The sequence below is a fragment of the Salvelinus alpinus genome, chromosome 7, assembly GCF_045679555.1.
Source record: "Salvelinus alpinus chromosome 7, SLU_Salpinus.1, whole genome shotgun sequence".
Classification (NCBI taxonomy): domain Eukaryota; kingdom Metazoa; phylum Chordata; class Actinopteri; order Salmoniformes; family Salmonidae; genus Salvelinus; species Salvelinus alpinus.
In genome coordinates this window covers 34,562,610-34,587,145 of record NC_092092.1, presented here as the reverse complement: position 1 = coordinate 34,587,145, position 24,536 = coordinate 34,562,610, and the positions used below count along the sequence as shown (strand labels likewise).

The window sequence follows — 24,536 nt, the reverse complement described above, 5'->3', positions numbered from 1 at the left end:
CAATGCAACATACATGGTCCTCAATGAGGAACGCCCAGCCCCCCACTTCTTCCTGTCAGACAGCCCTTCACATTTAGCAACTTCTTACACTTTCCCATCACTCTCTCAATGTGTTCTGCCCAGGTCAGTCTAGTGTCAAAGTATACCCTAAGGAACCTGAAGTCCCCCACCCTCTCCAAGTTTCTCCCATATAACCTCAAGCGTACCTCATCTCCCATCTTCCTCCTGGTAAAGTACACTGTCTGAGTTCTCTACAGAGACCTGAATCCCCACCGCTCTACCTCATCAATTGCTTCCTGTACCTTCCTGACTATATATGGCACATTTCTTCCCCTTTTCCCCTCCATTAGGCCCCATCATCTGCAAATAACGACCTTCCAATATCCGACCGGACCTGAGAGTAAACATCAATGATCATGATTGAGAACAACAGAGGACTAATCACGCTCCCCTGCAGTGTACCGTTATCCACCAGGTAGCTGCCTGATAGAGACTTCCCTACACTCACCTGGAAAGACCTTCCAAACAGGAAATCCTTTATCCAGTTGTACGTTCTTATTCCAACCACCATAATATCAAGCTTGATTAACAACCCCTCCTTCCATATAATCTCATACGCCTTCTCCACATCAAAAAAGATAGCTACAACAGTCTCCTTCCTGACCTCTGCTTCTGAGCAGAGTGCTGGGTCCATAGTTCCCATCCCCTTTCTGAACCCACTCTGATGTGGCGATACTAGCCCTATGCTCTCCAGGAAGCAAGTTAGCGTTTCATAATCTTACATATATGTGATATTAAAGCCATTGGCCGATAGCTTGTTAGCCTCGTTGAGTCCTTCCCTGGCTTTCGGATTGGTACCACTACTGCCTCCTTCCAGCTGCCTGGTAGTTTCCCCTCCTCCCACACTCTGTTGTACAACACCAATTCCTTATCTAGTGCCTCATCACTAAGATGGGCCAACATAACATCGCACACCTCATCTTTCCCAGGTGAAGTTAACCCAGCATTACCTATTGCCCTTATCATCTTTGCCATGGTAAATGGTGCATTCAATGCATAATTTACATCCTCCCTCCTATCCAGCACTCCAGGGTGCTCTTCTCTCATTCTCTCTTACCCCCTCTGACATATTTTCCGAGCTATTCCCTTTTACAAATGCCTTGGCCATCATCTCTGCCTTATCATCTGTTGCTGCCACATCCTAACCCACTCGTCAACACTGGATAATCCCACTCCCTTCTGACCCCACTCATCCTCCCCAACACTTCTCCCACAGGTATCGCCCTTCCAATGGTGTCACAGAACCGACGCCAACATGACCTCTTTGCCTGACGGATAGTTCTCCACACCAGGGCCTGCTCATACTGAATCAGATGTTGGAAGTTGTAAATGCCCTGTCCGTACTCCTCACCATTGCCCTGCACTCCTCCATCCACCATCGGACTGCTTTCCTCCTCCTCCCTGGACTTTTAGGTATAGCCTCAGTAGCTGCCCCCACTAAAGCTGTTCTCACCCAGTTATTCATACCATCCGCATCATCCATCACCTGCTCACCCAGCTCCTGAAACTGATCGCTCTTCGCCCGCCCAAACACCCACCTGTTCACATTCAAAAGTGTCACACAAACGTAAAAATGTAATGCTCAACGGGGGCCGTTCATGCAGGAACCAATTGGGTGCTGGGAGGGAGGAAGAAGGGGGGGTGTTCCTGCAGATAAAATAATGCCCACATGCAGGAACGCCCCCAATTGCGGGCTGCAGTTGCACACTATTGGTCCAGCTAGCGAACATAAATGTAGTTTGAAAAAATGGGCAAGAATTGACATTGCCAACAAACGGAAATGTGTTCAGAATAAATACATATACACAATATTTAAAAACCAGCTCCTCCCTCGCCAGGGACCGATCATCTCGAAAACTAAAGCAAATACGATGCGTCGGCCCGCAAACAATGTGGTTTCGGGTTGATCCGAGTCTTTTGGCTGTGTGTCAGGCTGTCTGCCTACTGTATTGTACTGTGAGAAGGCAGGCAGATAGGGGGCACCTCACCAAAATCTCCCGCTCAACTCCACATTCAACCCCCCCACCAATTTACCGTCTAACTTCAACGCGTTTTAAAACCGACCACAGGATTTAAACATCTGATTGCTTTATTTATTGTATTTTCGGTTAGTTTATGGTTTGTGTTTTTACACTCCGGGAGGGCAGAAATGGCCGCCAACATGTACCGGGTCGGAGGTATGTCACATTGTTTTTTTTTTATGAAGTCGAAACATGCAGATTTTCTATCAATGCAGCAAATGTGTTATTTTATCTTATATATATATATGTACCTGTGGTGTCATTTCTGATATTATACATGCAAACGTGTGCTGTCATTTCCCGGAGAAACGCATGGATTTCCCAATATTTGCGATTCTAATGGGTCAGGCCTCGCGACTATCGTGGCCATACCAGTTAGCCGTTAGCTCGCATGCTACACCATAAACATTTACTATTTTATTATTTAGCTTTATGCAGGTATTTTCACTTTATATCCCATTTAAACCACACATGCACGGCCATGCATTGCATGATTTGCTGTGTGCGTGTTTGATTTACTTTGTTGTTTGGAATAGGTGCCTTTGTATTTGGCTCCTTTTTGGCACGCATCCATGTATTACGGCTCCTTATTGCGTTAGCTAGGAACTAGCCAACTACCCCCCTGGCTAGAAGTGCAGGCTTTGTTGCCAATGCACTTAATTATCTTAACCGTTATAATAACGCTCTATTGTTTTGACAGTGTGAAGGAAATGTCACATACACTTTTATTTGGTCGTTTTACTGTTGGTCATATTCAGATGGCTACATAACTAGCTATGTGGTTAGCTTTACCAGGTTAGCCACCTAACAGTTAGATAGCTGTTGATGGCATCCGACATTGTCTCATGATGGCGTCGCGTGAATGAATCTTTCACGTTTGCGAGGATAGCCAGTAGCTAGCTACTATTTTATGATACTTATCCCACAACATCTGGGCAACATAGTCGGCGGTAAAGGAAGTTGTATGTAATGTATGATAACGTTATATATACACGCGCTGCTGGGTGAAAAGATTTACTGGCAACAATGTAACGATTTTTCCCCTTACTTGACTACAGAATATTGGAATGTGTCACGTGATGTCTAATTTGTTGTCATCTTGAAGCTAGTTCTTGGTGATGTGTTTTCCACCGGATGTCACTGCTGTGTATTTGCATTGCATCAATATGATATACTGTATGATATTATTGCTATGATATTTTATCAACTCTGTTAAATCTGGCCATGGGTTGAGAGTGGTTGTCTGTCTTTCTGAGTAGAGATGTGAACTGTGTGTGTGTGTGCAGTATGGTGGCAAGCCATTTTGATGACTGTTGACAGGCATCTATAGGTAGAGGTGCCACTCAGATCTGCTTGACTTGTTTAACTCTGACCTGAACCACCAACTCTCAGAAGGAATTTGTGTGTGTGACTGTGTACCCTGGCTCCCAGCATTTGACTACTGCAGTCTCTGCCAAGGGTTCTGGCTCTTTATGGCACAGACAGGAATACAGTGGCCTGGCCCCTTAACTGCAGGGTCACTGGTTTAAGCCCCATTAGGGTTGTTCCACCCTGTTGTTGAATTAGGTGTTAAAACAGGGCTGGAATAAAAGCCTGCACACCCAGTAGTTGTAATGGATATATGTAATGGTTATATGGCAGGCTGTGTGTTAACGTGATGTTATTCTGTTCTCTTCCAGACTATGTATTCTTTGAGAATTCCTCCAGCAACCCTTACTTGATCCGCCGGATAGAAGAACTCAACAAGGTACTGCCCGCCCTGGAGTGTGTGTGTAATTCAAGTACTCTGGCCAATGTGCCTGAGGAGGGAATAGGTGGAATGCCTGTCTGTTTTGTGACTTTCCCCTCTGCTGCCCTGCGCTAGTGTGTGTGCGCATGTGAGATTGTGTGTGGAATATGATGCGTAGCAACAGATGTTACCTGCCTACAATTGTCATTTTCAACCGTTAGGTGAGAATGGGCACACTTCCTCCCTTCCCCCTCGCTCTCCATCAGTATTAGAGATGTGACCATCGGAAACATTTTATTAACATTTAAACCTCCATTTTTCTATCGGTTTTCCGCTAAAACGCTAAGAATTCATGAAATTCCACGTGAATTCACAATGTAGATGGTCTACATCACGCTTCCCTTAGAGAGAGACAAATGTATAATTTATGCTGCTGGGTGCTCTTGCTTTTAATGAGTGGCGCGTGTAGCTTGTTTGTAATCACAAGTCATCAAACCGGCACTAGGCTACGGTCATAGAGCCTCTGTGTGGCAAGTTATTGGAAGATATCTAGGCTAATCAATGGAAGATGGAATTAAAATGACAGAACTAAAAATTAAACAAGAAGGACAAGCTACAACACCAAGAGCCAACAGGTATGCTGCTATTTAATCATCTGAACTGGGTTATTTGCTGTAGGATTAGGAAGGGGAGAAAGTGCACAGTTCAAGTTACAATATGTTGTCTCAATTAGCCTAGCTAACGCTAGCTAGCTTAACTAGCGCCACTCCGTTTGATGGAGACAAGACAGGTACTATGTATTGAGGTGATAAATAACTAGCGATGAATTAGTCTACCAGCGTGAGTCAATTTTGTTGCGGTCTTTTTCTCCCCTTCCCTGCTCCCCTCGTCACTCACAATTGAGCTGCTGCTCTGCTTCAAGCCTCTCACTCTACCTTGTGCATTACAGCTCTGGTTAGTAAAGTAGCTAAAAAAATATCCTACTAACGCCACAGCATTATTGCATTAGGTATTTGTCAAATTTTTATGTTCCCTCTGATGATGATTGGGACCTGTTAGTGGTAGTTTTGTGATAACTGCACTGTGATTTTAATTTGTGAAGGAGAAAAAACAGTTTTTCGGTTAGGGAATTTTTCATCATGTTAAGACTCCCAATTTCATTTTAAGTTCACACCCCTAATCCGTACCTCCCTCCCCTCTCTCCTCCTCCATGCTTTTCCTCCAGTGTGTTTAATCTCAGAGGAGACAAAACATCTGTCTGACCAATCAGGCAATCAATCAATGTATAGTATATTTTTTGTATATAATGTATGTAAACCTTGTGTAAATTCCTCTGTCTGTTTCTGTTGTCTTTTGCTAGTAGCACCGTATTACCGAGTAACATTCTGGGTATATGTAAATGTACTTTGCAAATAAATGATCTTTCAGTCAGTGTCGTGGCTATTGGGCCAGGGAGCAACGTCTCAAACTTGTTATTTAGTCCCAGCACCTCTCTCTCAGTTCAAATCAAGACACTGTTTTTAAACTGTTTATACTCTCTCCCCCCCCCCATAGACAGACAGTGGTAATGTGGAGGAGTATTATTTAATTGTGATAAATCTGTTTTTTAAGAGTTCACTTTACGTCTCTCTCCCTTCAGACGGCCAGTGGCAATGTGGAGGCCAAGGTGGTGTGTTTCTACAGGAGGAGAGACATCTCACACAGCCTCATACAGTTGGCTGACAAACATGCAAGTAAGTGGCTCTGTGTGTGGGTCGGTCCGTCCGTCCATGTGTGTGCTTTTGTGTATTAGTGTAACAATAGGCGGTAGCTGAATGTCTGGAGAGTTTCCTGATCCTTACAGCAGGGGTCCAGGCTCAGACGGTCGTGTTTAGTGTGTGTGTGTGTGTGTGTGTGCGCAGAGGACTTAGAGGAGGAGAAAGAGGAGGAGAAAGAGGGTCCGTTGGAGGCGGAGCTGACAGACAAACAGAAACATCAGTTACGCCACAGAGAACTGTTCCTCTCCCGTCAGTATGAGAGTCTACCAGCCACACACATCAGGTACACACACACACACCCTACTGTAACAGGCAGTACCCCTGCATACCCACTCACCCAGCCATAAAACCATGTTAACACAGACAACGGTGCTCGTTTTCTCTCCTTTCACTCCCCCATCTCTGTCTCGCCCCTCGCCATCTCTCTCCTCTTTCTGTCTCTTTTTTCAGGGGGAAGTGTAGTGTGGCGTTATTGAATGAGACTGAAGCTGTCCTCTCCTACCTGGACAAAGAGGTAAGGGGGCTTGTGTGTGTGGACCATGCATCCACATCTGCCATTAAAATGCCTCCCATGCCATTCTAATGTGTCATCTGTGTGTGTGTTTTACATAGGATACGTTCTTCTACTCGCTGGTCTACGACCCTACCCAGAAGACACTTTTGGCTGATAAAGGAGAGATCAGAGTGGGACCACGCTTTCAGGCCGATGTACCTGACATGCTACAGGAGGGTAGGCACAGACAGACCGACAGACAGACTTACCATACGTTCTTTACACACACTCACACCCTCTGACTGTATTCATCTCTTTGTAGGGGAATCAGATGAGTGGGACCAGTCAAAGTTAGAGGAGAAGCTGTGGGATCCTGACTGTCCTCTCTCCAGCAAACAGATTGACCAGTTCCTGGTGGTCGCACGGTATGACATTTAACCTCTAACCCCTGACCTCTCAGTTCCTTTGTCTCCTTGATCTCCAGCCTCTGACCTCAAAACTGTGTTTGTAGGGCGGTGGGGACGTTTGCCAGAGCGCTGGACTGTAGCAGCTCGGTCAGACAGCCCAGTCTACATACGAGTGCAGCTGCCGCCTCCCGAGACATCACACTGGTAATACACACACACACACACACACACACACACACACACACACACACCATTTTTAATTGTCCTGAGTTTGGCTGTTCGTCTACGGCTATAACCTTCTCTAACGTCCACGGATAAACTCTATAACGTTCGATCTGCCTGTGTGTATGTGTGTGTCTAGTTCCATGCGATGGACACGCTGCATCGTCATGGTTACGACCTGTCCAGTGCGTTGAGTGTGTTGGTGCCGTCCGGTGGGCCGGTGCTGTGTCGGGACGAGATGGAGGAGTGGAGTGCCTCGGAGGCAGCCATGTTTGAGGAGGCTCTGGAGAAATACGGAAAGGACTTCAACGACATAAGACAAGACTTTGTAAGTGTGTGTGTGGTCAGCTGCTCATTAAGAGCCATACATGTGAGATTGCCTGTGTATATAGTAAACTGTGTTTGCGTCTGACACGTTGGGTTCAGAATAACCCTGGTCAGCCTGCTCATCAAAATTCTCGAGGGATCTGACCCACAGACGTCAAAAACATGAAAGTTATTTATACTTTTCCCTCACTTTAGCTACCGTGGAAGTCTTTGACCAGTATAATAGAGTATTATTACATGTGGAAGACAACAGACAGATACGTACAGCAGGTAAGTCTCAGTATCTCTACACCACTCCTGCTAACTAGCTAGCTTGCTTAGCTGTTAGCCACATCGTAGCATCCAGTGCCAAGCTATCCTCTGGTCTTCCCTTGGCTTGCAGTCTAACTCTCCTCTCTGTTTCTCTGAGCAGAAGAGACTGAAGGCAGCAGAGGCAGAAAGCAAACTGAAGCAGGTTTACATCCCCACATAGTAAGTGTATGTTTTAGAGGTCGACCGATTATGATTTTTCAACGCTGATACCGATTATTGGAGGACCAAAAAAAGCCGATACCGATTTTTATATATATTTGTAATAAATGACAATTACAACAATACTGAATGAACACTTTTATTTTAACTTAATATAATACATAAATACAATCAATTTCGTCTCAAATAAATAATGAAACGTGTTCAATTTGGTTTAAATAATGCAAAAACACAGTGTTGGAGAAGAAAGTAAAAGTGCAATATGTGCCATGTAAAAAAGCAAAAGTTTAAGTTCCTTGCTCAGAACATGAGAACATATGAAAGCTGGTGGTTCCTTTTAACATGAGTCTTCAATATTCCCAGGTAAGAAGTTTTAGGTTGTAGTTATTATAGGACTATTTCTCTCTATACCATTTGTATTTCATATACCTTTGACTATTGGATGTTCTTATAGGCACGTTAGTATTGCCAGCCTAATCTCGGGAGTTGATAGGCTTGAAGTCATAAACAGCGCTGTGCTTTAAGCATTGCTAAGAGCTGCTGGCAAACGCACGAAAGTGCTGTTTGAATGAATGCTTACGAGCCTGCTGCTGCCTACCACAGCTCAGTCAGACTGCTATATCAAATATCAAATCATAGACTTAATTATAATATAATAAACACACAGAAATACGAGCCTTAGGTCATTAATATGGTCAAATCCGGAAACTATCATTTCGAAAACAAAACGTTCATTCTTTCAGTGAAATACGGAACCGTTCGGTATTTTATCGAACGGGTGGCAACCCTAAGTCTAAATATTGCTGTTACATTGCACAACCTTCAATGTTATGTCATAATTATGTACATTTCTGGCAAATTATTTACGGTCTTTGTTAGGATGAAATGGCCTTCACACAGTTCGCAACGAGCCAGGCGACCCAAACTGCTGCATATACCCTGACACTGCTTGCACTGAACGCAAGAGAAGTGACACAATTTCAGGCACTGCGTTGGTTATATGCAACGCAGGACAAGCTAGTTAAACTAGTAATATCATCAACCGTGTGTAGTTAACTAGTGATTATGTTAAGATTGATAGTTTTTTTTATAAGATAAGTTTAATGCTAGCCATCAACTTACCATGGCTCATTGCTGCCTGCGCTCGCGTAACAGGTGGTCAGCCTGTCACGCAGTTTCCTCGTGGAATGCAATGTAATCGGCCATAATCGGGGTCCAAAAATGCCGATTTCCGATTTGTTATGAAAACTTGAAATCGGCCTTAATTAATCAGCCATTCCGATTTAATCGGTCGACCTCTAGTATGTGTGGGTGCACAATGTCCATATACACTACATGACCAAAAGTATGTGGACACCTGCTCGTCAAACATCTCATGGGTATTAATATGGAGTTGGTCCCCCCCTTTGCTGCTATAACAGCCTCCACTCTTCTGGGAAGGGTTTCCACTCGATGTCAGAACATTGCTGTGGGGACTTGTTTCCGTTCAGCCACGAGCATTAGTGAGGTAGGGCACTGATGTTGAGAGATTAGGTCTGGCTCGCAGTCGGTGTTCCTTTCATCCCAAAGGTGTTGGATGGGGTTGAGGTCAGGGTTCTGTGCAGAACAGTCAAGTTCTAAGATTCCCAGATTCGTCCGTTGGACTGCCAGATAGTGAAGCGTGATTCATCACTCAAGAGAACTGCTCCAGAGTACAGTTGCGGCGAGCTTTACACCACTCCAGCAGACACTTGGCATTGCGCATGGTGATCTTAGGCTTGTGTGCGGCTGCTCGGCCATGGAAACCCATTTCATGAAGCTCCGAACGAGCAGTTCTTGTGCCGAAGTTGCTTCCAGAGGCAGTTTGGAACTCTGTAGTGAGTGTTGCAACCGACAACAGGCGCTTCAACACTCGGCGGTCCCGTTCTGTGAGATTGTGTTTCCTACCACTTTGCGTCTGAGCCGTTGTTGCTCCTAGACGTTTTCACTTCACAATAACAGCACTTACAGTTGATCGGTGGCAGCTCTAGCAGGGCAGACATGTTTGTCTATGGAGATTGCATGGCTGTGTGCTTGATTTTATACACCTGTCAGGGTGTGGCTGAAATAGCCGAATCCACTAATTCGAAGGGGTGTCCACATACTTTTAGTATATGAAGTGTGTATGTGTATCTAGTCGTTACATAGGATTGAGATTGTAAGCTTTGTTGCGTCTCCACCTCTCGTTTCGCAGCAATAAGCCCAACCCTAACCAGATCTCAGTGACCAATGGGAAGATGGCGACGGTGAATGGGGCGGGGCCTGGAGCCTACCATGCAGCGGGGGGAGGACGGGCCTGCGAGAGCTGCTACTGTAAGTACACTTTCCTCCCTTCATCCATCCATCCATCCCTCATGAGAGACTGATGAACATTGTTTAAGAGGAAACCATATTGATGGACTGTTAGATATTTATCATGTTTATTGATTATGCATTGATGAGATGTATGAGTCCTTTATATATGTGTGTGTCTACAGCAATGCAATCAGCCCAGTGGTACTCGTGGGGGCCGCCCAACATGCAATGTCGCCTGTGTGTGTCGTGCTGGATGTACTGGAAGAAGTACGGTGGCCTTAAGATGCCAAGCAGAGCGGAGGCGCCCGAGGAGAAAACCCCACCCAGCCCTGTGCCCAACGTAAGACTTCACCTTTAACTACCCCCACCCGTCCTCTTTAACGTTGTACACCACTCAACATAAAACCAAATTCTGCTTATACAATGTTCCTGAAAGTTCAGAGCAGTTGATCTTCTTGGTCATGGAGAACAGGTATTCACGTGAGCCTTCTCTCCTCTAGGAGCCTCGATCGCGCGGCCACGGCCCCCGACAGTCCAGTCACATGGTGCCGGTGCGTAACAGCGGCAGCCCCAAGTCCTCCACGAAGACCAAGCAGGCCTTCCTGCTGCAGGCCACCCGCCTCACCAAGCTGGCACGCCACATGTGCCGCGACATCATCAGACTGCGACGCGCTGCGCGGCGCCCCTTTGTGCCCATTAACTGTGGCGCCATAAAGGCAGAGTGTAAGAGCTCCTTCAATTCCTAACTTCTGCCTCATGACACACACACGGACACGCACGAACACACACACACCGCCCCCCCCCCTTCACCTTGACACCCCCCTTTTTCCACCCCACCTCTCTGCCCCCCCCCCCCCCCCCCCCTCCCTGTCTGTCTCTCTCTCTGTTTTTGTTATATTGTATTATATTATTATTATTTTGGTTTTTGTATTCTCCCCGGTTTCAATAAAGACTGCCTGTCCTCATGACTTTTGGGTTTCATCATCTGTTCGTTTGTCTGTTTTGGTTCGTTTTTTTTTTTTTGTCACTGTATCAACCGAACAGCCTTTATTGCCGTTTGGAATCCATACAAGCACACAATCTTCTCCACACATTTCTCAGAAGTCATTTTCTATACATGCATGCCACACACTATACATGTCCACCCATAGACAAACATGGATGCATATATTTGATGCTCTTCCTATTTTCCAGGCCAGAGTACATGATGGTTGTAGAATGTACGTGTATATTTAAGGTTGGTTGGAAGTAGAGGAGACGTATTTTACTAAGAGAAGCTCTATTTTGCACAGCACAGTGCGTGTTACATTTAATGAGCCTTTTGTATGTGTGCTTTTCTGCGTGTGTCGGTGCTTTTTCGGCCAGTAATTGTGTGTATGAGTGATTGCTTGAGAGCCGTTTGATTAGATAGAGCTCAACTGACGATAAGGAGGGCGTTAAAGAGGAATGGACAAAGAAGGGAGGGAGGGGGGGTTCAGGCAGTAGTGGCTTCTATGAAGATGGTGGTGGTAATCAGATCTCCATTCTCTGCTTTTCTTTCTGAGTTTGAAGCTTGTTTATTATTTCCTATTTCTGTGTTGCTCTGTCAACCCACTCCCATTCCGCCCTGTAAGCAACTCTCACATGCCCATATCGGGACTTTCCTCTGTCCCAGTCATATGGACTCATCTCTCTTTCTCCTACCTTGTCTTCCTCTCTCTTGCTCTTCATCTGTCTCTCTCTTCCTCTCCAGCTCTCTCTCTCTGTCTCTGCCTCTCTCCATCTCCCTCTGTGAATGTGACGGTGGTAACTAATAAAAGTCACAGCTGAAACCATCCTCTCTTGAGTCCTCGTGCTTCATGTGTCTGTGTATGTGTCCATCACTACACCGAACATACCGATTGGCCAGAGGACCAGACAAGGCCTGCCCCTACAGCATGGACTCAGCCTCTCTGCCTGCTTCCATTACACCCTCAACATGCTGTGTGTGTGTGCATGTATGTGTTTTTTTTAGGTGTTGTGTTTATACTTATATTCAGTTTGTGTGTGAGAGAAAGCTCTGCTACTACGTCTCGCCATAACCATCTTATTCAGAAAGTCGTCTATAAAACACGTTTGTCTCAAACTGACTGCTTTCAACTCCGACTGAAGCTAGATAGTTACGTTAGCAGATTAGTAGTTGCACAGCTATTATTAGTGGGTTACAGTTAGTTCCGAAGCCTTCAGATAAATTCCGACTTAGAGATGAAACAATACAAGGAAACTACACCGCATGCAACAGGCACCGGTAAATAAACCAATGTTCATACCTTTAGTGTCTGAACATGTCTCCATATTCCTACAGCTGCTTTGTTTGTCAGTGGCGGTGTGGTTGGTCAGTAGATTGGTCAGTAGATGAGCTGCTGTTTGGTGATTGGTCTAGATATGTTGCGGGTGTCGGAGGGGCAAGTCGGGCGACCACCTAGAATCCGGACTGCCCAGAGGAGCACCCTGACCAGCGTCTTGCAGTTTCTGGGTAACACACACACCGACACACAATACCTAAATGATGGAGCGAATCCGTCCCACGGCATGTTTGTATGACATGAAGTAATCCGTAAGGAATGACGTACTCCTATGATAACAAAAACCTAAAATAAATAGTAATATGGGTGTCAAATGTGTGATGTAATGTGTTCCAGAGTCCCGCCCCGCGATACACGCCCCCCGTTCTCACCGAACCCTCGGCTTGCAAGCCCCTCCCCCACGTCGCCTCCTCTCTTCTCTCCCTTACGGTCCCCATGGCCTTCTGGGTAAACGCAGCTTCCACCACCACACCAGAGCCGAGCCGGAGAAACGCCCAGGTACACACACACACACACACACACACGTACACGCACACAAACAATCACACACACTCCTATTCATCTCTATCGTGTCGTCTCCTGTGTCCTTCTGTAGAAAACCCAGGGCAGACAGCGGGACCAATGGTGAGTAACAGTCTTTCTTTTACTTAACACTTTACATACTGTAGGTGGCGCTCCTACTTGACTTGATTGAGGACGCATCCCAGATCTCAAAACACCTAGAAAGGTTTTGAATATATCTGCTAATCACATGACATACCAATCTGCCCAATTGCTGCCAAGTTGATGATGCAATGCAACGTCTGCAATGTAGTCGGGCAGCAATTCTACCATAGACTTCAAATACAGACATTTAAGGTTGACTCCGCAATATTACATAATTTAACATGGAAGTTTTTTCTTGGATGATTATGAGGTGCTCGTATTTGATTGGCTCATTCTAATTGTTTATGATTGGCTCTTCCCAGCACAACGGCCGTAGCAGTGGTGGCGGAGGGACCAGGGGCAGTGCTAGGGGCGGAGTCATGATTAGGAAGCGACGCCCAAACTTGATCGATGCCCCTGACGACAGCTTTTTCGTCGTCTCCCGGGAGACCAGGTAGGCATGGCCTCTGATTGGCTGCTGGGCTAATGATACGTTCGACTGTCTTATATGTGATTAGAGCGTGACGGTTGATTATGCCTGGGACTGACAGCTGATTGGGTTGAAGAAGCCATGTCCTGACAAGCTTCGACAACCATGACTCACCGAGCACAGAAATAGAATAATAGAGATCAGGACGTAGAAATGAAATGAATAAACAGGTCACTGCTGAGCGTTGAGATGCATCAGGAGTTGAGTCTGGGTCAAACTGGGTCAAATTGGTCTGTAGATGCACACTAAGAAATGAGGGTTCCTCAAGGGTTCTTTGGGAAGGGTGATGGTTCTATGTGGAACCATACTGACCCAAAGCACCCTTTGAGCTCTTCAATGGTTCTTTGCACTTCAAAAAAGGGTTCTTTCCTCTTTTAGTGATAATTCAAATGTAGGGGTGGCGGCTCATTCAAATATTTGGGGGCGTGGTTTGCGCACACAGCTACTTTTGTGCAACCGTGAGTGAGTGTCATTACAGTTTATCTAATCTGTTGTGTTATGCTATTTCATTTTTATATATGACTATGGCCAATGATGGTGTCGTGTGAAAGACTCACGTAAAACTCACGGTTGACTAAATCAGTAGTTCTCAATTCTCTCCTCAGGGACCCCCAGCCGTTCCAGAGCTAGCTCATCTAATTCAACTTGTTCATACACACAATGATAAAATGTATGGCATTTTAACAATTTAATATGGCTAATAAACCAGAATTAAAACCCTGCATGGTTCTACAAAAAAAGTTTGTACTGATAAAGGTTCTTTATAGAACCGTTCTCCATAAAGGTTTTATAAAGAACCATAAAAAGGGTTATTTTTAGCCCCCAAAAGGGTTGTAACCATAGCGGAACCCTTTTTTTGGTGCTCTATAGAACCTTTTTCAATTGTTCTTTATAGAACCTTAGGAAAGGGTTCTTTATAGCACCATACAGGTTCCATTTAGAACCTTATGAGCGTGGTTATTTTTAGAACCTTCAAAAACCTTCCGCTATGGTTACAAGCCAAAGAACCCTTAGTTGGCACTATATAGAACCATTTGTTTTTAGTGTGTGGTCTATGGATATTGTTTTGCTATGCATCAACTTGCTAGGTTAAGGGATAGTTAGTTGAACATCTTTTATAGGGGATCATAACTGTAGGGTACACAGGGCTGAGACTGAGGCCACTGCCAAGCTGATGAATGGGACTCCACAGGTAACCAAATAGGCTCATCTCATACAAAACACACTCACATAATGTTATGTATCTTAATGTACACACACACACACACACACACACACACACACACACACACACACACACACACACACACACACACACACACACACCTGGGCCCGTATGCAAAAAGTGTCTCAGAATAGAAGTTCCATATAACGTTATTACGACCTCAAGTGCAAAATCCTACTCTCTTAAGAAGAAAAGGTTTCCAAACGGGTTCTTCGGCTGTCCCCATAGGATAACCCTTTTGGATTTCATGTAGAACCATCAGTGGAAAGGGTTCTACATCGAACCAAAAAGAGTTCTACCTGAAACCAAAAAGGGATCTTCAAAGGGTTCTCCTATGGGGACAGCCAAAGAACCCTTTTAGGTTGTAGATAGCACCTTTTGTCCTAAGAGTGTACATTAGCACTCCTGCTCTGAGACTCTTTGGGAATACAGGCCCTGACCTCTCGTGCCCTGTTGCATCGTGGGTCGGCGTGTGTTTCCCTTCGTGTCAGTGACTGGCTGCTTGTTTCATTTCAGTGCTGCAGCCGTTACACACCTGCTCACGGTAAGCCCCCCACCCCACACACACACACATGCACATTCACGTGCACACGCACGTGCAAGCACACACATACACACATGACCTGGGTTACCTGTTGAGTCTGTTTCTCACTTGTGGATCGTACAGTCCAGTCAACGGGATAATGCACTCACACACAGACAGACACACACACAAACACACACACTCACTGTGTCCATGAAAAATTGCCACTCGCATCACCCCCCTTGTTCCCTGGATGAAGGGTTATTTTAGTCTAACTGTCTGAAATTGACCAGGTTTCAGTTGAAATATCATTACTGCACCACTGGAGCATCCACTTACATGCCTGTGTGTGTGTGTGTGTGTGTGTGTGTGTGTGTGTGTCAGAATACTTCCTCTTCCCAGAATCACAGCTGGAATATGATAATGAGTCTCATCTGATTGGCTGACACTAACGACAGATGATGGAGATGCTCTATTCTTTATTAGAACCAATTAGAGCTCAGATAGAGTTCAGGCTGGTGGTGTGTATGTGTGTGTGTGTGAGAGATTACATATGCCCAATATTTCTAAACAGGTAGAGATTAGTCTCCCAAGGGCCGGCAGACAGCTTGTCTCCCACAATGACAATGTTCCAATTTACAGGTGTGCCAAGGTTCATGCGTAGGTTGGGCAAGGCAGAAATGGACATGCAGGAAATCCGTTCTGAGCCTTATGCCTTAAACATCCCCACCGGACACAACATTTGTAACTAGCTAGATGGAGCTTGCAGACAATATTTGTATTTCCCAAGTAACTAGTTTGCATGCACCATGACAGCTAACGTTAGCGTAACTAGCTTACAACCACTATAATAAGCCTAACTACTGTATGTGCATCTGCATTGTGTCTACCTCTGTCATGTTTCCGAGATGATTATTGTTCAAGAGCAAGAATTACCATTCACATTTTAAGCCCCACCTACCCAAACTCGTGATTTGTTGGTAGAGTTGTCTGTCTAATATTTTTTTTTCCCTCCCCTTTCGAAGTTACCTAGAAAATCCCCTATATTCCCCAGACCTAATGCTGTTGCTCTAGGTCTGGGATTTTCGAGACTATGAAAGAACATATTCAGTAATAGACTGTGTGTGTGGTACACATACATTTTCCATGACTCTGTGACTGGTCCTGCCTCACTAGATGGAGTGATCGATATGACTGATTATATCACAGAGAACTTCTCTAATAAACACTCAGACATTCACCAGACAGCCCTGCCCTCAGGACCCATATCTCTCTTCATCTCCCTCTCTCTTTCCTTGATGCAGTAAAACACAATGGCCAAAACAACACAATATGCACGCACACACTCACACATAGTGTCTATATTAGCCTAATTAAATCCCAGCGTGCCCTGCAACGACAGCCCTTTACTTCATGCACATTTCGCTCAGTCTCTCCCAATGTTTTAGCAGAATAAAAGGTTAGAGTGAGACGTGTGTTCTAACGTTCTGTTGAGTTCCCCTCTGATGTCATATCCTGTCCTCTCTGATGTCCTGTCCCCTCTGATGTCATGTCCTGTCTCTCCAGGAGGGTCAGGCGGCTGCTGTCACGGTCCCAGCTGAGGCGCGCCTGTCGGCAGCCCTGTGAGCAGATCACCCTGCGCAAGGCCTCCCAGGCACTATCGCAGGGGCCACTCCTCGCCCCTCCACACCCCCACCCCAGCCTCAGGATGAGGGGACCCATCGTTATCCACGACTGACTACTGACCTCTGACCCTATCTCTCTGCCATGTTTGTCACCTGCCTATGCTCTACATGCAAGACCCCAACCCTAGTTTCACCTGGCCCCCGACCCCCGCCCTCCCCATCGCCCACTTAAAAAAAATATTGTGAATCTCCCCACCCTACGGAGTCTGACCCTTCACCTCGGGAGGAAGTGATGTGCTGTGTTGCCGTGGGGACAGACAGAATGTGGTTCCCACCTGTACAGATTCAACTTCCCTGGGACAGAAACCAGTGTGTGCGTGTGGGAATTTATGTGTTTAAGCACGAGTGTGCACGCGCAAGAGTATGAGCGTGTGCACGAGTGTGTGAACTTGATGTTTTTTCTTCTTCTGTACCTGCTACATGCCAGTGAGTGGGGGTTGTGAGCTATATATATATATATACAGTATATATATACAGTGCATTCGGAAAGTATTCAGACCCCTCGAGTTTTTCCACATTTTGTTATGTTACAGCCTTATTCTAAAATAGATTAAATAAATAAAAATACTCATCAATCTACACACAATACCCCATAACCATTTTTTTTTCATGTGTACATTTATTACAAATAAAAGCAGAACTATCTTATTTACAGAAATACTCAGACCCTTTGCTATGAGAATCGAAATTGAGCTCAGGTGCATCCTGTTTCCATTGATCATCCTTGAGATGTTTCTACAACTTGACTGGAGTCCACCTGTGGTAAATTCAATTGATTGGACACGATTTGGCAAGGCACACACCTGTCTGTATAAGGTCCCACAGTTGACAGTGCATGTCAGAGCACAAACCAAGCCATGAGGTCAAAGGAATTGTCCGTAGAGCTCAGAGGCAAGATTGTGTCGAGGCACAGAACTTGGGAAGGGTGCAAAAACATTTCTGCAGCATTGAATGTCCCCAAGAACACAGTGGTCTCCATCATTCTGAAATGGAAGAAGTTTGGAACCACCAAGACTCTACCTAGAGCTGGCTGCACTGCCAAACTGAGCAATCGGGGTAGAAGGGCCTTGGTCAGGGAGGTGACCAAGAACCCGATGGTCACTCTGACAGAGCTTCAGAGTTCCTCCGTGGAGATGAGACAACCTTCCAGAAGGACAACCATCTCTGCAGCACTCTACCAATCAGGCCTTTATTCACAAATTTGTATAAGCCATTTCTCAGTAAACGGCACATGACAGCCTGCTCGGAGTTTGCCAAAGGGCATCTAAAGGACTCTCAGACCATGACAAACCAGTTTCTCTGGTCTGATTAAACTAAGATTGAACTCTTTGGCCTGAATTCCAATTCTTCATGTCTGGAAGAAACCTGGCACCATCCCTACGGTGAAGCATGGTGGTGGCAGGATCATGCTGTAGGGATATTTTTCAGCAGCAGGGACTGGGAGACTAGTCAGGATCAAGGGAACGATGAACAGAGCAAAGTACAGAGAGATGATTTATTATAACCTGCTCCAGAGCGCTCAGGACCTCAGACTGGCGCGGAGGTTTACCTTCCAACAGGACAATGACCCTAAGCACATAGCCAAGGCAACACAGTAGTGGCTTCGGGACAAGTCTCTGAATATCCTTGAGTGGCCCAGCCAGAGCCCAGACTTGAACCCAATTGAACATCTCTGGAGAGACCTGAAAATAGCTGTGCAGCGACGCTCCCCATCCAACCTGAGAGAGCTTGAGAAGATCTGCAGAGAAGAATGGGAGAAACAGGTGTGCCAAGCTTGTAGCGTCATACCCAAGAAGACTTGAGGCTGTAATCGCTGCCAAATGTGCCTCAACAAAGTACTGAGTAAAGGGTCTGAATACTTACGTAAATGTAATATTTGATAAAATATCTAAAAACCTGCTTTTGCTTTGTCATTATGGGGTATTGTGTGTAGATTGATGAGGGGGAAAAAGTATTTAATCCATTTTAGAATAAGGCTGTAATGTAACAAAATGTGGAAATAGTCAAGGGGTCTGAATACTTTCCGAATGCATGTATATATACAGTGCCCTCCGTAATTATTGGGACAGTAAAGCATTTTTTATTCTTGAAATCAAACAAAGACTATGAGGTTAAAGTGCAGACTGTCAGCTTTAATTTGAGGGTATTTTCATCCATATCGGATGTAAATACCCTCAAAGAATTACAGCACTTTTTGTACATTTTGTACATCCCCCATTTTAGGGGAGCAAAAGTATTGGGACAAATTCACTTATAGGTGTATTAAAATATTCAAAAGTTAAGTATTTGGTCCCATACTCATAGCACGCAATGACTATATGAAGCTTGTGACGCTACACATTTGTTGGATGCATTTTCTGTTTGTTTTGGTTGTGTTTCAGAGGATTTTGTTCCCAATATAAATTAATGGTAAATAGTGTATTGTGTCCTTTTGGAGTCCCTTTTATTGTAAATAAGAATAGAATATGTATCTAAACATTTCTACATGAATGTGGATGCAACCATAAACTGACTTTCTCACTCATCATTATTCCCGAATGTGTAGAGTCACAAGCTAGATGTAGTGCTATGAATATGGGACCAAATACTTAACTTTTGACTACTTTAATACACATGTAAGTGAATTTGTCCCAATACTTTTGTTACCCTAAAATGGGTGGACTATGTACAACAAGTGCTGTCATTTCTAAATGGTTAACCCGATATGGATGAAAATACCCTCTAATTAAAGCTCACAGTCTGCACTTTAACCTCATAGTCATTGTTTGATTTTTGAGTATAGAGCCAAAAGAAGAAAAAATGCTTCACTGTCCCAATAATTACGGAGGGCACTGTATATACTGTATAGCTCTCCTCAGTGTGTCAGAGAGATCTAACCAGATATCAACTAACCAAATCAGTTCAACGAGATTTAAAGGGATGGTTTGATCACAAACTAAATGGTTAAAGGGATTGTTATCATTTAAAAGGATAGCTGCATCATTCTGTAGCCTACAGTTCCATGACACTGCGAACCTCTGAGGCAACAACATAGATATACGCTCCTCTCCCTCAGAGTCATTGTATATTACTATACCCATTGCAACACTGTACAGTCTAGCCACTCTATTTCTATGCTCTACCTAGCCCTGCTCTAGGCAGAACCTGGGACTGTCATGACAGATCTAATCTGATTTGCCACCCTATTCTACTTTTGGCCAGAGCCGTCTGGTGCACTAGGGAATAGGGTGACTTTTAGGACATATCTCCTGCAGCAGCATGCCTCTGAGGTCAAACCTCCTGATCAGCTGATCTTTGATTACTTCTCCACTATGTTTATGTTGGTGTTCCTGTATGTCACGTGATTAAAAACAAAACACATTACAGATTTTTCTCTACTAGCCTCCTTTATGTTTCCTCGTCTCCTTTCCGTGTCTCTTTTCCTTCAGAGGGCCTGACGGTTGAATTAATTCAACTGTTCTATTCCCAGGGGTCAGTGTGTGTGTGTGTGTGTGTGTGTGTGTCTGTTTGTTTATGAAGAATGGGACGGGTTCTCTGGTTTGGATATTTGATATCTGAATGATGTTGTAAATATCCCATGGAAACACAGTGCTCCGGACTAATAACCACACCCAGAGAAGAATGACAACTCTGCTCAGAACACCAATCACACTGATGTTTACAGCACACCACAGCTGACTGGTCTCATAGACGAGACCTAACATTGTAAATGTAAATCCGGGCCACTCAAATTAGTAACTTTGCAAACTACTTACTACTTTTTAGCTTCTTTGCTACTACTTACTGTACGCATGTTAGCTAATCCTTCCGCTAACCTTAACCCTTTAAGCTAACACTAACCCCTAGAGCTACCTAACGTTAGCATTAGCCACCTAGCTAACGTTAGCCACAACAAATTGTAATTCGTAACATATCATATGTTTTGACCAATTTCGGAAAATTTTGCAAATTCGTTACATATTGTACAAATTGTAATTCGTAACATATAAAAAATGAATGATACATTAATACATACTATAAGAAACGTAACATATACTATATAGACTGTCTCGGATTTACTACACAATAATACGAAATGCTCTGAGACCACATTTGCCACAGGGATGTGTGTGTGAGTGTTGGTCTGTGTCTATGTCTGTGTGTGTGTGTGTGTGTGTGTGTGTGTGTGTGTGTGTGTGTGTGAGAGAGAGAGAGAGAGAGAGAGAGAGAGAGAGAGAGAGAGAGAGAGAGAGAGAGAGAGAGAGAGAGAGAGAGAGAGAAATGGGGGTAGGGGTAGGGGGTGGGGAGAGTGTTTGTGTCTGTATGTGAAGAGGATGATATAAAACAAATATTTCTGTGAGTTATGGTTATGCTTGGGTTGCTTTTGTAACAGTATAACTTTAGTACGTCCCCTCGCCCCGACCTCGGGACCCTCTGCACACATCAACAACAGTCATTACCCATCGCTCCACAAAAGCCGCGGCCCTTGCAGAGCAAGGGGAAACCCTACTTCAAGTCTCAGAGCAAGTGACGTAACTGATTGAAACACTATTAGCGCGTACCCGCTAACTAGCTAGCCATTTCACATCAATTACACTCACCCCCCTTTCGACCTCCTCCTTTTCCGCAGCAACCAGTGATCCGGGTCAACAGCATCAATCTAACAGTACAACGTTAGTACGTCCCCTCGCGCGAACCAGGGACCCTCTGCACACATCAACAACAGTCACCCACGAAGCGTCGTTACCCATCGCTCCACAAAAGCCGCGGCCCTTGCGGAGCAAGGGGAACCCCTACTTCAAGTCTCAGAGCAAGTGACGTAACTGATTGAAACACTATTAGCGCGTACCAGCTAACTAGCTAGCCATTTCACATCCGTTACACTTTGGTGAGACTATTACATCAAACAAATACACCGCCTTCCATTCTCCCTCCCCTCCTATTGTTTTATGTGTGTTGTTTCATAGTGTGACTTCTCATATTCTGCCTCCCAGCCTTCAAAAACACAGAATTAATGACAGACTGTTCCAGTCTCTTAGTCACACATAAACTAACTCCATTGTGACGGCCAGTGAAAGCTATAGACTACACAATGGGACACAGAGTTGGCCTACAATACAATATCTATTTCTCACAGAGGAATTGCAATAAGAACCTCACAACCACAGATGAATAAGGGAAATATGGTTAGCTATGAGAATAATCTTTTCCCCAGGATACTTGCAAATAAACAATAGCCTAATACAATACACAGAATTCACTCTGTCTCTACAGTCTGTTTAGTGTGTGTTGGCCTTGTGGTGATGGTTGGTCTCAGGGAGGAAGGACCAAGGATGGGAGCAATGAGGCCTGATCCAAGTCTGCGCCTCAGGTGTCAAGTTGGTCCCTGTTATTCCACAGATACTGAGATATTTAGGAAGAACATTTAGAATATTATTAGCTAATTGTTCATGTTTGTAACTTTTATTTCCCATTAGCCTCGTATCTTATCTGACCCAGCATTCTCCTGTATCCTCCTCTTTTTTCTTCTCCTCCCTTGTTCCTCCCTTCCAGTGATTTCACTGCATAACGTCGCAGTCGGTTATTGTCGGTTATTGTCAGCCACACAATTAGCTGCAAGCTACTCGGTTGGATGTTGAAAATGAAAAAAGAACAGAAAAAGTCGTCTACCTAATAAACAAACATGACATTCTTAAACGGAATTCCTAGTCGTGAATATCGGAGCTCCAGTGGCGCAATCGGTTAGCGCGCGGTACTTATACAGCAGTATTTCAGTTGAGCTATGCCGAGGTTGTGAGTTCGAGCCTCACCTGGAGCAGAGAATTTTTAACTGATGCCGCTTACCGAACTGCGGAGAAGAAAAGTACAACCAATGATTTATATATACACAGGATCAATGACAAGGGTGCTGTTTTGAAGTCACCGAGCCTCCATCTTGGAACTCCCCCACCATTAACAAAAATATTTTGGGAACTATAGAAATGCATTTATTAATGTCTACATTCATTTTTGCCACGTTTATGATATTACAGACACTTTAATGCTTACATTTAAAATAATATTATGTGCACTAAACATAAACATAAAAAATATATCAAACAATTTTCCTTCAATTATAATTGTTTTAATGTTACTGTGGCCACTACAACAAAATGATACCTAAATACATGTCATTTTTTCCTTGAAACATTTAATTGCGCTTTTGAATTGCATATTTCACTTATATTTATTGCGCAATACTGTAGATTTCCATTCATTCCTATGGAGACTGCTTCTTCTGAGCAGGGCTGTCTAATCCTGTTCCCAGACAGCTAAACACCCTCCTATATGTTTTCGCTCCAACCTCAGCTGTAACTAACCTGGTTCATTTTATCAACCAGCTAATTATTAGAATCAGTTGAGTAGATAAGTTTTCCAGGAAACTCGGGAAAAAAATAAGTCAAATCATGATGTCAGTGATCTTGAGGTCAGAAAGTCGGATCTGAGAAAGATGTTGTTTCCGACTTGAAATTCCGAGTTGGGTGAGGGTTCAAAAATATTTTTCCCAGTCAGGACTATTTTTTCCCCCAGTTGTTTTGAACTAGGCATAATACGTGATATTTTCAATGCCGAGTTCAAAACAACTTGGAACTCGGAAATCTCTGACTTCCGACTTCAGTGCACTCAAGACAACTGTGAACGAGCTGCGACGGTGAAAAATAGTTTTGAACGGTCATCCAAGTCGGAATTCTAACTCGAGAACTCGGGCCTCTAGAGCTCCGACTTTCCGACTTGAGGATAACTGACGTCATGATTTGACCTCGTTTTTTTCCGAGTTCCCAGTTGTCTTGAACGCACCACATGACAGCTGGGAACTCCGGCAAAAACGAGGTCAAATCATTACGTCAGTGATCTTCAGGTCGGAAAATTGGAGCTATAGAAAGATGGCCGAAATTTTGCGTTGTACGTGTTCAAGTAGTGCTTTAATAGCTGCTCAAGAGTACACGCTACTGGTAAACTGGCAGAGGGTCTCGCTACCCGTTGGAAATATGTTAAAAGGTTTACTTAAAAGGTTAAAAGGAAACATTGTTTTGCTATTGCAGATGTTAGTGACTTTTTCCATTGTGCATTTGTCGTAATGAAAGTACTGTGTGAAACGACTGTTTCATAATCATAACAATGCAATCTGCGTGTGATCTGTACTTATCCACCAGAGGGAAGCATATATCAGGGCTCCGGGCAGCCGAGCGGAAATGGAGGAAAACTCGCCTCCCTGCGGACCTGGCATCCTTCCACTCCCTCCTCTCTACATTTTCCTCTTCTGTCTCTGCTGCTAAAGCCACTTTCTACCACTCTAAATTCCAAGCATCTGCCTCTAACCCTAGGAAGCTCTTTGCCACCTTCTCCTCCCTCCTGAATCCTCCTCCCCCTCCCCCCCCCTCCTCCCTCTCTGCAGACGACTTCGTCAACCATTTTGAAAAGAAGGTCGACGACATCCGATCCTCGTTTGCTAAGTCAAACGACACCGCTGGTTCTGCTCACACTGCCCTACCCTGTGCTTTGACCTCTTTCTCCCCTCTCTCTCCAGATGAAATCTCGCGTCTTGTGACGGCCGGCCGCCCAACAACCTGCCCGCTTGACCCTATCCCCTCCTCTCTTCTCCAGACCATTTCCGGAGACCTTCTCCCTTACCTCACCTCGCTCATCAACTCATCCTTGACCGCTGGCTACGTCCCTTCCGTCTTCAAGAGAGCGAGAGTTGCACCCCTTCTGAAAAAACCTACACTCGATCCCTCCGATGTCAACAACTACAGACCAGTATCCCTTCTTTCTTTTCTCTCCAAAACTCTTGAACGTGCCGTCCTTGGCCAGCTCTCCTGCTATCT

General features: G+C 44.7%; 1 protein-coding gene and 1 non-coding gene across 3 annotated transcripts; both read left to right on the top strand.

Moving 5' to 3' along the window:
• Positions 1–1,741: 1,741 nt before the first annotated feature.
• Positions 1,742–20,057, top strand: LOC139580870 (metastasis-associated protein MTA3-like). Of its 2 annotated transcripts, XM_071409959.1 has the most exons (20): positions 1,742–2,237; positions 3,761–3,828; positions 5,450–5,543; positions 5,712–5,850; positions 6,018–6,081; positions 6,180–6,297; positions 6,383–6,485; positions 6,572–6,671; positions 6,829–7,017; positions 7,212–7,286; positions 7,429–7,487; positions 9,700–9,818; positions 9,983–10,140; positions 10,301–10,523; positions 12,202–12,294; positions 12,461–12,622; positions 12,720–12,748; positions 13,093–13,223; positions 15,001–15,028; positions 16,574–20,057. In XM_071409959.1, the coding sequence occupies exons 1-20, from the start codon at positions 2,210–2,212 to the stop codon at positions 16,631–16,633; spliced, it is 2,040 nt and encodes a 679-aa protein (XP_071266060.1). In that variant the 5' UTR covers positions 1,742–2,209; the 3' UTR covers positions 16,634–20,057. The 2 variants fall into 2 exon arrangements, with proteins under 2 accessions (XP_071266060.1, XP_071266059.1); XM_071409958.1 differs by lacking the exon at positions 15,001–15,028.
• A 2,337-nt stretch (positions 20,058–22,394) lies between these two features.
• trnai-uau (transfer RNA isoleucine (anticodon UAU)) lies at positions 22,395–22,489 on the top strand. Its single transcript has 2 exons — positions 22,395–22,432; positions 22,454–22,489. It is a non-coding gene; the product is annotated as a tRNA-Ile (tRNA).
• Positions 22,490–24,536: the final 2,047 nt, after the last annotated feature.